This window comes from Giraffa tippelskirchi, chromosome 1 (genome assembly GCF_054371585.1).
Source record: "Giraffa tippelskirchi isolate mGirTip1 chromosome 1, T2T-mGirTip1v1.2.pri, whole genome shotgun sequence".
Lineage (NCBI taxonomy): Eukaryota > Metazoa > Chordata > Mammalia > Artiodactyla > Giraffidae > Giraffa > Giraffa tippelskirchi.
Window position 1 is genome coordinate 43,089,967 of NC_137275.1, and position 14,604 is coordinate 43,104,570.

Genomic DNA, 14,604 nt, shown 5'->3' on the forward strand with positions numbered 1-14,604 from the left:
GCCTCTATGTGACAAGTTTACAGGAAATTCAGGGAACAGACCGTGTTGAACAGCACCACAGGAATGCAGGCAGCAGCATTTGGACTGTGGAAACTGCACAGGACAAATCCTTCAACAAACGCTGGGGATAGAGCCTACGGATTAAAAACGACTGACTTACAGGCCGTATCAACCAACTGACAATGTGGCTCTTGTGTGGATTCTAGCAAAAATCCGTATGTTCACATATGTTTTCATATTTATTTTCAATAAGGAAAATGTAAATCCTAGATACTCAATGACATTTACTGATATGGAAGGCTGTGACACTGGCATCGTTATGTCCAGGGACGGGAATCTTTCTCTTTTAGAACTACATACTGGAAACATTCACAAATGAAGTTCTACAATGCTTGAGATATGCTTCAAAATAATGGGTGGGATGGATTCCCTGGCAGTCCAGTAGTTAGGACACAGGCTTTCACTACCATGGACCAGGGCTCGATTCCTAGTCAGGGAACTAAAGACCCCACAAGACACACGGCATGGCCAAAAAAGAAAAATAAAATGGGAGGATGAAGTAAAGAAGAAAGACTGGTGCTGATCCAATTGCTGAAGCTGGATGATGGGTATATGAGGCTTCGTTACATTTGTCTCCATGTGTGAGATGGTCCCATAATTATTATATATATGCCTGTGTACATGCTATGTCAATTCAGTCGTGTCCGACTCTTTGTGACCCTACGGACTGTAGCTAACCAGGCTCCTCTGTCCAAAAAAGTCTCCAGACGAGTTCTACAGTGGGTTGCCATGCCCTCCAGGGGATCTCCCTGTCCCAGGGATAGAACCTACATCTCTTAACATCTCCTGTATTGGCAGGGTGGGTTCTTTACCACTAGCACTACCTGTGAAGCCCATATATATATATATATTCACTTACATTTCTGTGTATTTTAAAGGTATATATTTATATAGTTTTTAAAGTTATCGTGAGATCCAATTCCTCCATCTTGAAATAAAATGGCTGCTAATAAGTTTTCAAATAACCCAGGAAATAGCTGAGAAGTCACAGGCCCCTCTCTTGTTTTCTTCAACCCTTCCCTAGTCAACTGAGAGCAAACTTAAACAAAGTCTATTACATTTGGCCCTGATGTTCTCACCCAAAACAACAGGTGCTAATGAATGATGATGACAGTGGATTTTTATTTTGTTTCTACTCTCAGCTTAGAAACACTAGTCTTCCGTCAAATCTAGACCAAGTGCTTTACAAGCAACTGATTTCATAATTACTTAAGCACCCACACTTGTATACCTAAAGCTGTTAGTTTCATCAGAATTGTTAACTGATGCTGTACCAAGCACCTGAGTACCCACCTTAATGCCGTCATTAAGTACCCACAGCTGTAGTCAGCGGGGACGCCTTCTCTTCCACACGTAACTCCTGCGGGTACCACTTGCTGTCCCCAGACAGTCTTCATCTTGGCTTCTTTCCTGAGGACCGACACTAACACCACCAAAGGCAGCACGAGCCCCACTCCATGCCCCAGAGTGGACAGAGAAGGAACTTTCCTGTCCTGTGTACCAAGAGTACCATTCTCACTGGGGGGAGTCCTTGATTTGAAACTGGAGGGCCTATCACTTCATGGACCTCTGAAAGTTCATCCTAAGGCTAAAATGCAAAGAAGTCATCCTGTCCTTTCATTCAGGCTACTGCAGTAACAGTGGAGTGGAAACACAAGACAGTGGCTAAATTGTGTTTTAGCTTCACCACGACCTGTGTGCTTTGTCAGACTCAGTGTTGAATACAGGTATCATTAAAAACTCAGTGTTAAATACAGGCATCATTGAAGATGGTCAATTTCGACAGGCAAAAGATGAAAGAATGTGAAAAGGAGGTACAGAGCCTCCCATCCTTGGAGACAGACTGGAGAGCATGCAGCCTGCATCCCTGAAGCATCTCTCTCAGCTGTGAAAAACCATTCTGGTCCATTCTAAGAAAAAAATGGTTCCAAACCTACAGACAGATGACAGACTTTTGGCACATTCAAGGCTCCACGACCTCCTGAAAAGTGAAGACATTCCCTGGCACTGTGGACACTTCTGTCACCCGCCTTGGTACATCCTTCATCAGTACAGTCTCATACCTGCTAGAGGGGCTGAAGTTACAAAGACTAGAGCCATGACAAGCTTGGAGACTGGTATGTGCTCAGCCCTTTGAGGGCACCACAGAGGCAGACAGGACTCAGACAAACAGCTCACCAAGCTCCTCCTGAGGTGCCTGCCGCAACCCGGTTCCCTCCCCGCTCCCATCTCTCTCCATTTTGCCTCCTCTGGCCCCTCCTTCCCTGTGACCCCCAACCCTCTGAGAAATCTTGCCTTTCTTTACTTCCTTCTTTAATTGACCCTAATGCAAAACTGAAATAAATCTAAATAAGCTGCTTTCTCGCTGAGAGACCCTAGACTTTTTCTTTCTTCTGGGCTCTTGATAAACCTGGGCTCATGAAAGGAAAAGAATTCACTAGAACGTAAGCCCCAAAAGGATCAGGATCTTTGCCTGTACGTGGCTATGCCCTGCCACCGCATCAATAATTATTTGTAAACAAATCTATAAATTCCTGCTACATGTAGGGTCCACTGAAAAGATGCCGAAGGGATGAAGAGAATGAAGCTGTAAACCTTAAGCACTATAGCTTTATGTCCAGAGGTGCTGTTCCAAGATTCCCACATGGAGAGAGAAGCCACCTGCGCCTGCCTGGATTGTGCTCACCTGACGGCAGGCTGCTCGCTACCATAGCACTTTCGGCATCCTGGCCAGCATCTCCCTAGAAGGCACTCATTCTGAAACTAAAGTGATCATTTAAAATAATATCCCTTGAAAATGCTGGAATGGAAATTAGGCTACACATTCAGATCTCCTTAAAAAATTCATAAACCCTTCTACATATGCTAGTTTATTTTAAAAGACTGGGAGGAAGGGTTCTTTTTCATGAAAGTGAGCTAGAAACTTGCCTACAATTTCCCTGTAGTAAATATACTAACTATACTAAAATAACAAGAAAAACACTTAAACATTCCAATTAACTGTTTTCAAGTGGCGATTCTAATGACGTATTTTTAGAGAAAGGATCCTAGTTTAATTTAACTAATGACGAAAAGCCTAAAGCCTCTGCGGTTTTACCAGGCTGTTTCTTGAGATGAAAATCTTCCATCAGCCGTTAAAAAAGAAATCTACATTGTGAAGAACATGATGGAAACACATTTTTAACATTTTACGAACTATAAAACACACTTTATAAGGAGCCATAGCTTTTCCAAGTAGTGTAATTCTCAATTTTTTCAGCCATTTTATTCTTGTTTTCTTTAAAACATGTCCTAGCCAAGTAGAAAAACAGCCAAGGGCCACACAAAACCACTAATATTTTCCCCAGAAGTCAAATCTACATTAGATCCGTTTCTATAAATACTTCCCTTCCAATAAAAAAGAGACACCAAACAATTACCAAACCTGATAACGCCTCCTTTGTTCAAACCCTGCAAAGCAATTCCCCTGCTAAATCTGCATAGGCCATTATATTTAACTTACTGGCAGCCCTGATTGTTTTCAAGAATTTTAAAACGTCCTTTGAAATAATCTGAGTCACCTGGGGTAAAACCAAATATTTCTGCTTCACTAAAGAACTTAAGAGATACAACGGAAAAAGTAAGGCCTTCTCCTCTTTTCATTTACCCTCTTATTTTTTAATCCATTAGGTCAACTACAAGGCATTCCCTGGAAAACACCATCATTCACATAATAGAGTTCCACCTCTCACCAACAGCTACCTCCTCCCGGAGGATCACTGCTTTGGAAAGGGCAGTAACCAGCACCCCTCATTACCTTTTAATTACCTTCTTAATGCAGGGCTAGGGAACCCAGAGCAGATCAGAATTCTTTTCAAGGCTTGAGGGTTTTACTTGCTGCTGGGGGTTTTGTTTGTTTGTTAAACAAATGAATTTATGCATATTTATGCATAAATTTATGTTACATACCTGAGTTACCATTATAATAAATATTTAAAATTTGTTAATAAGCTAAGACTCAAAGATTATCTCTTGCTACTATTAGATGTTGAGCATACAAAATCTGTGATTTTGACTGGGGGCGGGGTAGGTAGGGGAGGGTAATCAGCCCTGGACTTAAAAGCAACTCCAAGTACATATCCGTGATGCGTGTGTGTGTGTGTGCGTGCGTGCGTGTGTGTGTGTGTGTGTACATGCATATGCGCGCGCGCGTGTGCTGTGCATAGTGTATATGTGTGTTAGTTGCTCAGTCGTGTCTGACTCTGCGACTCCAGGCTCCTCTGTCCATGGGATTCTCCAGGCAAGAATACTGGAGTGGGTTGCCATTTCCTCCTCCAGGGGATCTTCCCAACCCAGGGATTGAACCCAAGTCTCTTCAGTCTCCTGCATTGGCAGGCAGGTTTTTTACTACTAGCGCCACCTAGGAAGCCCACAATATATGTAATACCATGCAAAAGTGAGATCTACACTCGTCCTAAAATTACTTCTCTGAATAAGTACCTACTTGACCAGATGACACTTATAAAAATCTCATCACATATGGTATTATAGGAAATACTGCAATTACTGAAGAAAAATCCAGGTGCCCTAAAAATTATCCTATCTCATATTCTGTTAGTTTCCACAGAGATTGTTTTCTATGGGAGTCTTGCAGCTAACTGTCACCCTCTGCTTCTGTTGTTCACACCCTGACCAATCGCCCTACTCTTCAAGGTTTAACTTGGCTTCCAAATCTTCCTTGCCATCAGCCATTCTACCTGAGAAGTGAAACTTATTCCTTCAGCCCAATGCAATACAATATGTGTCTTACTTAGCTTCTGGACCCGAACTGTTATTTAAGTCCTATTATAAATTTTACTACATTAGCATCTACCTAGCACTTCTGTTTCCATAGATTCCCGGCTCCTTCAAGGCAGGAAATCACATCTCAGAAATCTTCATGCATGACGACATGACAGGTGAAATGATGTAATCAACTAGAGACTGCTGAATTGCAGTTCCATTTCTACCACCTTCCCTGCTAGATGGTTGGCTGATTTTAACAACTGCCACTGAACCATGACCACCAAAAGCCAAAGGGAAGGGGCAGATGCGAAGGGAAGTGAGAATGCTGGGCCAGCCCCAGAGCAAACAGTCCATCCCTGAGTAATCAAGGGGAAATGGCTTCCTTCATCCTTACGAACCTCAGCCTGTGTGCAGCATGGCTGGCTGTGTCTCAGAATCACCAGTCGGTCGGGCAATCACAGAACACAGCCATTCTTAGGTCAGCTAATTATGGCTGATTATAGATTAGACCTCAAACTTCCTTGTTTTTATTCTGACCCTCAGCTTAAGCTATCGCACTGTACAATTCATCCTGTGGTTATTTTCACCATCCCCACCTCCAATACATCACTCAATAACCCAATTTTAGGTGCAAGTTCCTTACTGGCTACCTTCAATATAACCAAAAATTGCAAAGATCCTGTTAGTCTACCCAGAATTGATGAGAAACACTCCACTCCACAGCCACAGCAGTGAAGAAGGAAAAGGGCCTGGTTCTTTTATTTAGCAAAGATTTCAGGTAGGCCCCTAAAGAGTCATCATACCAACTGAGGGGCACAGGACCTAACCATTTAAAGATGAAAATGACTTACTTGGTTTTTGTCATACCTGCAGCCAAGACCCTATAACTAATTCTGGTAACACAATAAAGTCTTTCCAACCCTTCTAATCAAAGGATTTTCCACACACAAAAAAACAAACAAAAAAAAACCTGACTTCCCTTCTGGAGCAATTTAAACTAGTCTTATTTAGTCCCATTCTTCATTCATATTCTGCAAATATTTGAAGACTGTCATTCACTAAACCTCCCTTCACCTTATCTTCTCCAGGCTTAATAAATCCAATTTCTTTAAGTTGCTTTCAAAGGGCCTATTTCCCAAAGCTTTAATCAACTCTATATCCTCTTCTATACCTAAAACATCCATTTTATTCTCTGAGAAAACCAATAAACATACTTTTTAAATGGTCTAATGCAGAGAATAAATGCAGAATTATCTTCCTGTCATCGATTTCTTTTCAGGAAAATTTATTTTTCATTACATGACTGGTACGCAACACACAACTCTTTCTAATCCCCAAATCCTACTGTAACATTACAGACCCATGTTCTGTTGACCTTTGGAGCTTAAGTTTTGTTTTTCACTTGGACCTGACCCTAAGAAGAATTTCATTTTTATCTATCGTAGTTTCTGGGAAATTGAGTTTCAAGAAAATGCAGCCTGTAAGTAACCAAAGAACAAACATAGCATCACATCTCTCTTTCAAAAGGGTTCATCCTCTTAGCTTTATTTCTGTTAATTCCATAGCACCCCCAGTTCTGTTACCACACCCACAGTAACTCCCATTCCCCCTCCTCACTATCTCATCAGTGACTAGCAAATCCAAGATGCCTGTAAATCTGCCAAGTGAATTAACCAAGTCTGCCACCTTTATCTTCCTCTCATCTCTAAAGTGTTTCTCTTTCTCTCCAGAGCATGCACCCCAACACCCAAGCGCTCAGCTCTTCATCCAAAGACCATCTAATTATCTAAGGAGTGTGACTGATGGACCCCGGCCCAGCTCCCCACTAACACATAACGCTCAAAGGCTTAACCCCATTCTAACAGAGGCTCAGAAACTCTCCCTTAGATATTTGTACACCCATGTTCATAACAGCCTTCTTCACAATAGCCAAAAGGGGGAAGCAACCCAAGTGTTCATTGATGGATGAATGGATAAACAAACTGTGGTAGACACGTACATGTATGTGCACTGCCTTCCTTAAAAAGGAAGGAAATTCCAACATACACTACTACATGGTGGTGGTCTAGTCACCAAGTCATGTCTGACTCTTGCAACCACAGGGACTGTAGCCCACCAGGCCCCTCTGTCCATGGAATTCTCCAGGCAAGAATACTGGAGTGGGTTGCCATTTCCTTCTGCAGGGGATCTTCCCAACCCAGGAATCCAACTAGGCAGATTCTTTACTGACTGAGCTATGAGGGAAGCCCTGAACTTTGAAGACAGTATGCTAAATAAAATAAGCCAGTCATAAAGACAAGTACTGAATGATTTCTCTTATGTGAGGTCCATAGCGTGTCACAATCATACAGACAGAAAGTAGAATGATGGTTGCCAGGGGCTGACAGACTGTTTCATGGGTTGAGAGTGCTAGGTTTTTGTAAGATGGAAGTGTTCTATCTTTCATAACAATGTGAAGATAATACCACTGAGCTGTACACCAAAAAATGTTTACGATGGTAACCTTTACATTACATGTATTTTACTAAAACTTAAACACACACACACATTCCTTAGTTTCAGCTGCCCACAGCAAGGGGGTGCCCAAGTTTTCGGAGCTGGCTGGGGAGTGTGCATCAGGACAAAATGGTGGAGCAAACAGCCCTGGACTAGTGAGCAAAGCTGGGAGGGCCACTACTGGGTCAAGTCTACCGTAGCCTTGACCACAAAAGTATTTTGCAGAATCTGGACCAAACCCAACACTAAAACAACCGTCCCCCACTAATGATCCTTGAGGCTAATCAAAGTCCACCTTTCCAGCCTCTTCCCTCCAATTCCTTACTCCTAGTCCTAACACGAATTGAATCTTCAAATTAGATCTTAATCTCTTGCTCCCTCTTTCAGGCGTTTTTTTTTTCCAATACAAGCCTCAACTACAGACACTCTGTCCTCCTTTAAAGTGTAGAACTTAATGTCAAATATTATCTCCCATATGGACACTGTTCCTGATCCCTGATCTCTATCACATGCCCACCAAGATGTAAACTCCTCTCCTTTGAAATATTGCCTGGGTACTCTGCACTTCTTATGACGCCAAATTCTACTTTGAATTGATGGTTCTGCTCTCACTTTATTCCTCCACAGCCCAGGGGTCCACACGTACAGTATCTGCAAGGACCAAAGCATAGGGATTGATCATCCTTTGCTAAACTGAATCTGAAATATTGACTGAGCAAAGCTCTATACAAGTGCTGGAGAACAGGTCAGAGTTTAAACTAGTATTGACTGAGCACTGCTGTGTGTCCAGTTGTGGGGGTAATGGACAAGCCCAGCTTGGTCCTTCAGTGGCTAGGGAAGAACCTCTTACAGTCACAGAGGAGCCCCTCCCTCTCAAGGCTTTCAATGCCACTTTACAAGGCATGGGGTTCAGGGACCCTCTGTGAACTACACTTACTTATTCACATTGAGAAAATGGCCATCTACAGAACTTTCCCCTCCTAAACTTTTATCCAGAAAGCTGCACCCCCTTTTGTAGAAAGCAGCTGTGAATAGAACCAGGGGGAGAACTACGCACAAAGCTAACTGAATCTTTAAAAAAACAAACAAACAAGAAAAAGACATTAAATGGATAAGCTTCAGGATTTCCCTAGTGGTCCAGTGGTGAAGACTCCATGCTTCCACTGCAGCAGGCGCACGTTCCATCTCTGGTCAGGGAACGAAGATCCCGCATACCTCTCCATGAGGTCAAAAATATATATGTAAAAGTAAAAAAATAACAATAAATGGATCAACTTCTTGATCTGGGCTTCCCTGGTGGCTCAGATGGTAAAGAATTTGCCTGCAATGCAAGAGACTAGGGTTCGATCCCTGGGTCAGGAAGATTCCCTGGAGAAAGGAATGGCAACCCACTCCAGTATCCCTGTCCCATTCCAGTATTTCTGGAAAATTCCATGGACAGAGGAGCCTGGTGGGCTACAGACCATGGGGTCACAAAGAGCTGGACCCGACTAAAGCGACTAACACTGATTAACTCGTCTTGATTAATACTAAGACAAATCCCTCTATATAACCTGGTTTAAAACCATTTCTAAATTTCTTTCCTAAGAGACAAAGCTGAAAAAGAAACATTAAAATCAGCCTGATGGTGGAGTTCCCATGCTTTCCTTGTAAGGGACACTATGCAAACTGTGTTTTGTGCATAATCTGATTTTCTCCTTTCAGTAGCCCTATGCCATCATTCCCATTTTACGGGTGAGGAAATGAAGCTTGAGCAAGGTGAAGGGTCTCATCCCAGGTCACAGAGCCGGCAAGAGGTAGAAATGGATAAAAACCCAGCTTGTCAATTTCAGAGCCCAAGCTCTTAACTTGGATGCCACATGCCCTGAATAGCAATTTCACATAAACTTTAAAGTTTGCAAAAGCCTTAAAAACATAGCTGTTAGAAAGGTATGCAGCCAAAGATATCTAGCAAAATCATTTCATAACTAAAAGGTAAGCACTAAAGCATAAGATGAATGGAAAAAATTAGGAGGGATAAATATTTTCATTGGAGAAATCTGGGGGGTTTTTCTCCTCCTGAGGAAAAAATAGTCCAAGATCTGTTCAATCTCTAAGACTAGTGATTCCCAACTGTTATGTCAAAAGCTATATAAAATTCAAGACAAAAATTAAAGTTTATTTCATTTTAAAATCTGTCAAAATCTACTGGTATCTGCATGCAAGGATTACAAAGAGAAATAGTCAAATTCTACACACTTATGAAGTTTCTTCATTTATTAGGTGGCTATCCCATCCCAGATCCTGCGCCAAGTATTTTTACAAGAATTTGTTTCTAATCTTTAAAGTAATCATATTAGAGAAGGCATTAATCCCATTTTAGGGATAGCAATAATTTCTAATTTATAGATAATAATTATGTATTGAACTTGACATGTATTGAGTTTGTACCATGAGTGTGCCAGGCAGCACCATGCTAAAAACTTTACATGTAGCCACATACTTACTGGCACAAAGAGGTTAAGTAATTTTCCCAATGTCACACAGCTAAAACTAGGATGAAAGAAGGATGCTCAGCAAGAGTAAGCAATTCGTTCCAAGGTCACAAAGCTGTCAGTCATGGACTCAGCAGACTAAGACAAGGCTGTCTTCATTCCTTAGGCCTGTGCTCCTTCCACCAGGTACCTGCAATATACCATCTATGCTCACTGGCTGCTGCTGCTGCTGCTAAGTCACTTCAGTTGTGTCCAACTCTTAGCACCCCCATGGGCTGTAGCCCACCAGGCTCCTCCGTCCATGAGATTTTCCAGGCAAGAGTACTGGAGTGGGGTGCCATTGCCTTCTCCAATGCTCACTGGAGCCAAAGGCTAAATGCCTAAAAGCCTGACTGGCAGTAGAGAGGGACTGTCTAGAGCAACAGGAAGAGCTGAGGTCCCATGTCAAGAGGCAATTTTCAATTCTTCAAGAGAATTGAGAAATCTAGATTTTGATACAAATGCTCCATATTTTAAATACTTCCCCAATGTTTTCTAAAAAAGCATTATGTGAGCCAAACAAAACACATCCAAGTAAGGGCTATTAGTTTACAATTAAGTGTCTGAAGTCAAAAGATGGGCTGTCTCAGGTCCAAAATGTCAGAAACCAGAGCTAAGCCAGGCTTATTCATAAGTCCTCTCTACTTTCAACAATGATTTACACTGAATTTGCTCTAGATTCAAACTTTTACCTCTGGTAACTCCCTTGTAGGCCCTCTTCACTCTGGATTTGCAGCCATGAAAATATCTGGTCAAGTTACAGAGACCACATGTGAAATTTTGCATGCCTAAGGTTTCTTCAAATGTCTTTCAGTGCCTGTTTTTATAAAGACACCAAACATGAATGCAGCAACATTTAGCACTTCCCTTGCCTGTTGGCTGTTAAACTAAATTCATTCTGGAAAATATTGCTGCACCTTTGACCATTGCCTTGAGGGGTCCCCCCACTGCAGTCCAGCTTCAAGAATTCCGCTCAGGACACCGTGGCTCATTTCCTGGTATCCTTTAATCAGCTGGGGAGACTTGAGGAAATGAGTCAAAATCCTAAGGGCAACTTTTAGCGGCCGTCAACAACGGCAGCAAAATCCATCACCACAACAACATCTGTACATAAACGTGCTCCAAGGGAAGCCCACAGAATAACTTGGCACACCATTTGTTTGGGGAGAGAAAGGTTTTGAGTGGTGAACTGCATTATAACTCATGGTGCTCATCCAGGGTAAACGGCCAATGGTGTTATCCATCGCTGGGGGTTTTCTTTCTCACAAGTTCACCACAAGTATACAATGCAAAGACCACTTTTTTTTTTTATACATGGGATGGAAAAAAATTTCAACTAACTTGCATCATCATTTTAGAGACAGCGCATCCTCATTTTGGAGGGATTCTAACTGGAACAGGACAGTTCACACCTAAAGCCCTCATGCTGTGCTAAGTCCTTTCAGTCGTGTCCAACTCTTCTCAACCCCATGGACTGCAGCCTGCCAGGCTACTCTGTTCATGGGACTCTCCAGGCAAGAATACTGGAGTGGGTGCCCTCATACCCAGTGTCAAAAGGGGAGCTATCATACGTACATATCATACATACCCCTGGGGAGCTATCACTGAATGACTCCCCCTTCGATGAAACTTCCCTCAAATTGAGAACTCTAACTCAGACATCCTGTGACAGACAATTCAAGGTCTTTTTTCACCAACATTGGGAAGGTAATAATCTTGGCCAGCCTACATTCCCAGAACCTCCAACAATGCCTAGCATATAATATGTAATTGTTTCAAATAAATCTCACTTTATAACTGAGAAATCATGTGAATGGACATACACCTGGGCAGATGGCACCAATCTCAGGCTTCACCACTGATTACTGTGGGAACTGGCTTATTCTCAGCCAGTTTCTCCTGCTTTGGTAGGGACGGTAACAGGACTACCTCCAGGGCTTATCTAGAGGACTGGAAATTTCAGGCAATGGACCCCAGCACAGGATCTGGCACTAATGTGAAATTTAAGGCACACTAGAAAAACGTGTTGCAATAACACAGCATGAGTGATTTATAAAGTCTTAAGGGAAAAAAATGTGTGGATGGGTGGGAGAGACCAGAGAGGGCATAAATGAATTATCTGGGTTTCCTGTATAAGACCGGCATGTTATTTCCAGCAGGATAATAATCTAGAATGTTCTGCGTCCAGCTGCTGAGGATGACTCTAGCCTCACACCTGCAGGAACGAGGGCAGGGGATGATTCACTATTCCTTGCAGGTTCATCCTGCTGGGCACAGGAGTTGTAAACATTGCGGGGGGGGCGGGGGGGGCGGAAATGGAGGATCCTCCACAGTGGGCACCTCCTAGTCCTCAAAGGGAAACTGTAGGCGAGCGCGTGGATTGGAGAGAACACATACCTAGCTGCTTTAACCAGAGACCAGGAGAGGCAGTGGAATTTCAAGGAGGCAGGAAGGATTCAGGGAAAGAGTTCAGAAGAAGTAGAGAGTCTATGCTTATGACACTGAAAGAGAATTTGGGACCCAAAGGATTCTTCATGGTGCAGACCCCTCACTACCCTGTGGAGGACCCTGTGCTCCCCTGAATTTAAGGGACTGGCACAATGCCAGGCAGCCAATAAAAGCTGAGAAAAGAACCAGAAAGGCAGCAGGAGCCTTTGTCACTATACCACACTGCCCCCCAGGAGCCAGACCTTAAAATCTCCTTTGCCAAAAAATTCTCTAGGATGGAGCAGGCTAATTCTGAGGAAGAAGGAAGCTATTCGTTTAATTTTCTAAAAAATGGAAAACAGTCTGTGTGGTGGTTCTCGTGCCCCCATCAGGTCCAGTGCACGTGTCTTAAATGAAATTAAAATATCAAGGCACCAAGATGTAAGGGACCAAACATCTCATTTGAAGCTTAGGCAGTCAAATAAGCCACCGGAATCGGGCCACTCGTTCATGATCCTTCCTACCTCTCTTCCCCCACAGGAAAGCCCTCACAATGCCTTAAGATTTTATGGGAAAACTGAGCAGCAGTCAGAAAACTGACGAGACAGTTCCACAATAGTTCATAGCGATGCTTCCTCTGAAGCCCTTGAATTCCAGTTAAGACTCACTTTCTATCCTAACATCATCAAGTTAGCCTTAAGGGTTAAAAAAAAAAAAATGACGTGGGAAATAGTAGAGCTTCAGGGGGTTAGCTGGGCGACTTGCACTCGCTTGCGCACCAGCGACTCCCAGAAAAAGAGACAGGGGGCAGGAATGTGATTGAGGGCTTCCAGGAGCCTGCAAATCCTCCTCCTCCACCTGAAGACCCAAGTTCCCGCGCAGATATAACCGATTTTCACAACAGCTTTAAGATTTAAGTAAGATCTGCAGAAAGTTCCACTCCATCTCCCACCCCCCACCTCGGGCAGCCGTTAAGTAAATCACGCGAGAGGGTGTGTTGCGATTCTCAATATTCCCAAAGAAAACAGGGACCTGCGATTAGAGGTCGCAGACACCGAGTCGAGGGGCTGGCAGAGCCCCGTCAGCCTGGCCGGGCACTCTGGCCGGGCGTGGGCGGCGGCTGGGGTCGGGGACCGCAATGTCTAGGCGCGCCATCCGGGTCTCCCCCGGGAGCAGGCAGCAAACGCAGCCACCAGCCGCTCCGAGGCGCGTTGCAGGAAAGAAACGGCACGCGGCAGAAAGGGGCGAGCCTCGGGCACGGGATGTACAAAAGCAAAGTCTGCAACCTAGCGGCTGCTTTCCACACCCCTGCCCAAGTTGTCTCCCGAGCCGCACCTCCAGGTTCGCCGCCGCAGAGCCGCACGCTCCCCGCCTGCTAAAAGCATAACCGGGGAACCCGAGGACGCCGCAGCCTTCGACTCCCGTCCAGCGTGGCGCCTAGAGCAGAGGAGGCAGCGGGTACGTCCCCAGCTCTGAGGCACAAAGAGCGCCGCGGTTTGGAAAGCAGCCGCTGCAGAGCGAAGAAAAGGCTGTCCTCCAACTTCGCCCTCGGCGCGGCTGAGAACCTGCGGGCCGGTTCTCACGCACAACTTTTAACAAAAGGAAGCAACGGCCGCGACTCGGCCGGCGGAGAAAACGCGCTGCGTGAGAACTCCCTCGCCGCCCGCCTCTGACCCCGCTCAGCTCGCCCTCCTCACAAAAGCAGCCCTAAACTCACACGCAACCCGCTGCCCTCAGCCTAAGCCCCTCGCCGCCCGCCTTCCTGGAAGACCCGCAGCTCAGCGCCCCCACCACCGGCTGCGGAGGGCTCCCGGCGCAGGTGAGCAGGGCAGGGCGCGGAAGAGTCCCGGGGCCGCCCCGAATCTTCCCGAGGCTGAAACGCACCGGCAGCAGAGGGGCCGCAGCCACCTCTCCCCAGCCACCTCAACGTATTCGAACCCTAACGGGGCACAGGCTGCGCCGGGGGGGGGGAAGGGGGCGCGGTCCAGGTACCCGCAGCGCCCTCCCACCTGTCTGGACGTGGAGCAGGAGCAGCAGAACGAAGAGGAAATCCCAGGCGCCGCGAGCGCCTTTCATCGCGGTGGCTGCGCTGGGACCGGAGCTCTGTTCCACGTTCCGGCTCTCGCCCGAGTGCCGGGAGCGCGGCAAAGCCGAGCCCCCAGAGCCGCGAGCGCCGAGCCGCGGCCCCTCCTCCCAGCGCCCTCCCCCTGCGCGACGGCCACGCCCCTTCTGCGCGCCCCTCCTCGCCTCCCCTCCCTCCCTCCGGCCTGGGTCTCGCTCCCTGGCGGCGGCGTCTGACCCCTGTTCTTTCGAGGTGCTGATCCCGGGGAACTGAGCCCGCGGG

The 14,604-nt window shown here is 45.4% G+C and overlaps 1 protein-coding gene across 13 annotated transcripts in view; it reads right to left on the reverse strand.

Moving 5' to 3' along the window:
* The window catches only part of KIT (KIT proto-oncogene, receptor tyrosine kinase), a 148,759-nt gene extending 134,364 nt beyond the window's left edge, over window positions 1–14,395 (reverse strand). For 6 of the 13 annotated variants that reach the window (XR_014082094.1, XR_014082087.1, XM_081589947.1 and 3 more), the window contains exon 1: window positions 14,270–14,395. Coding sequence is in view for 4 of the 13 variants with exons in the window: in XM_081589947.1 (XP_081446073.1) it covers window positions 14,270–14,336 (67 nt within the window). In the remaining 9 variants the exon portion in view is untranslated. Of the gene's footprint in view, window positions 1–13,595 lie in introns of all 13 variants that reach the window. The other 7 variants (XM_081590017.1, XM_081589979.1, XM_081589990.1 and 4 more) reach the window with 6 other exon arrangements.
* Between the last annotated feature and the right edge of the window lie 209 nt (window positions 14,396–14,604).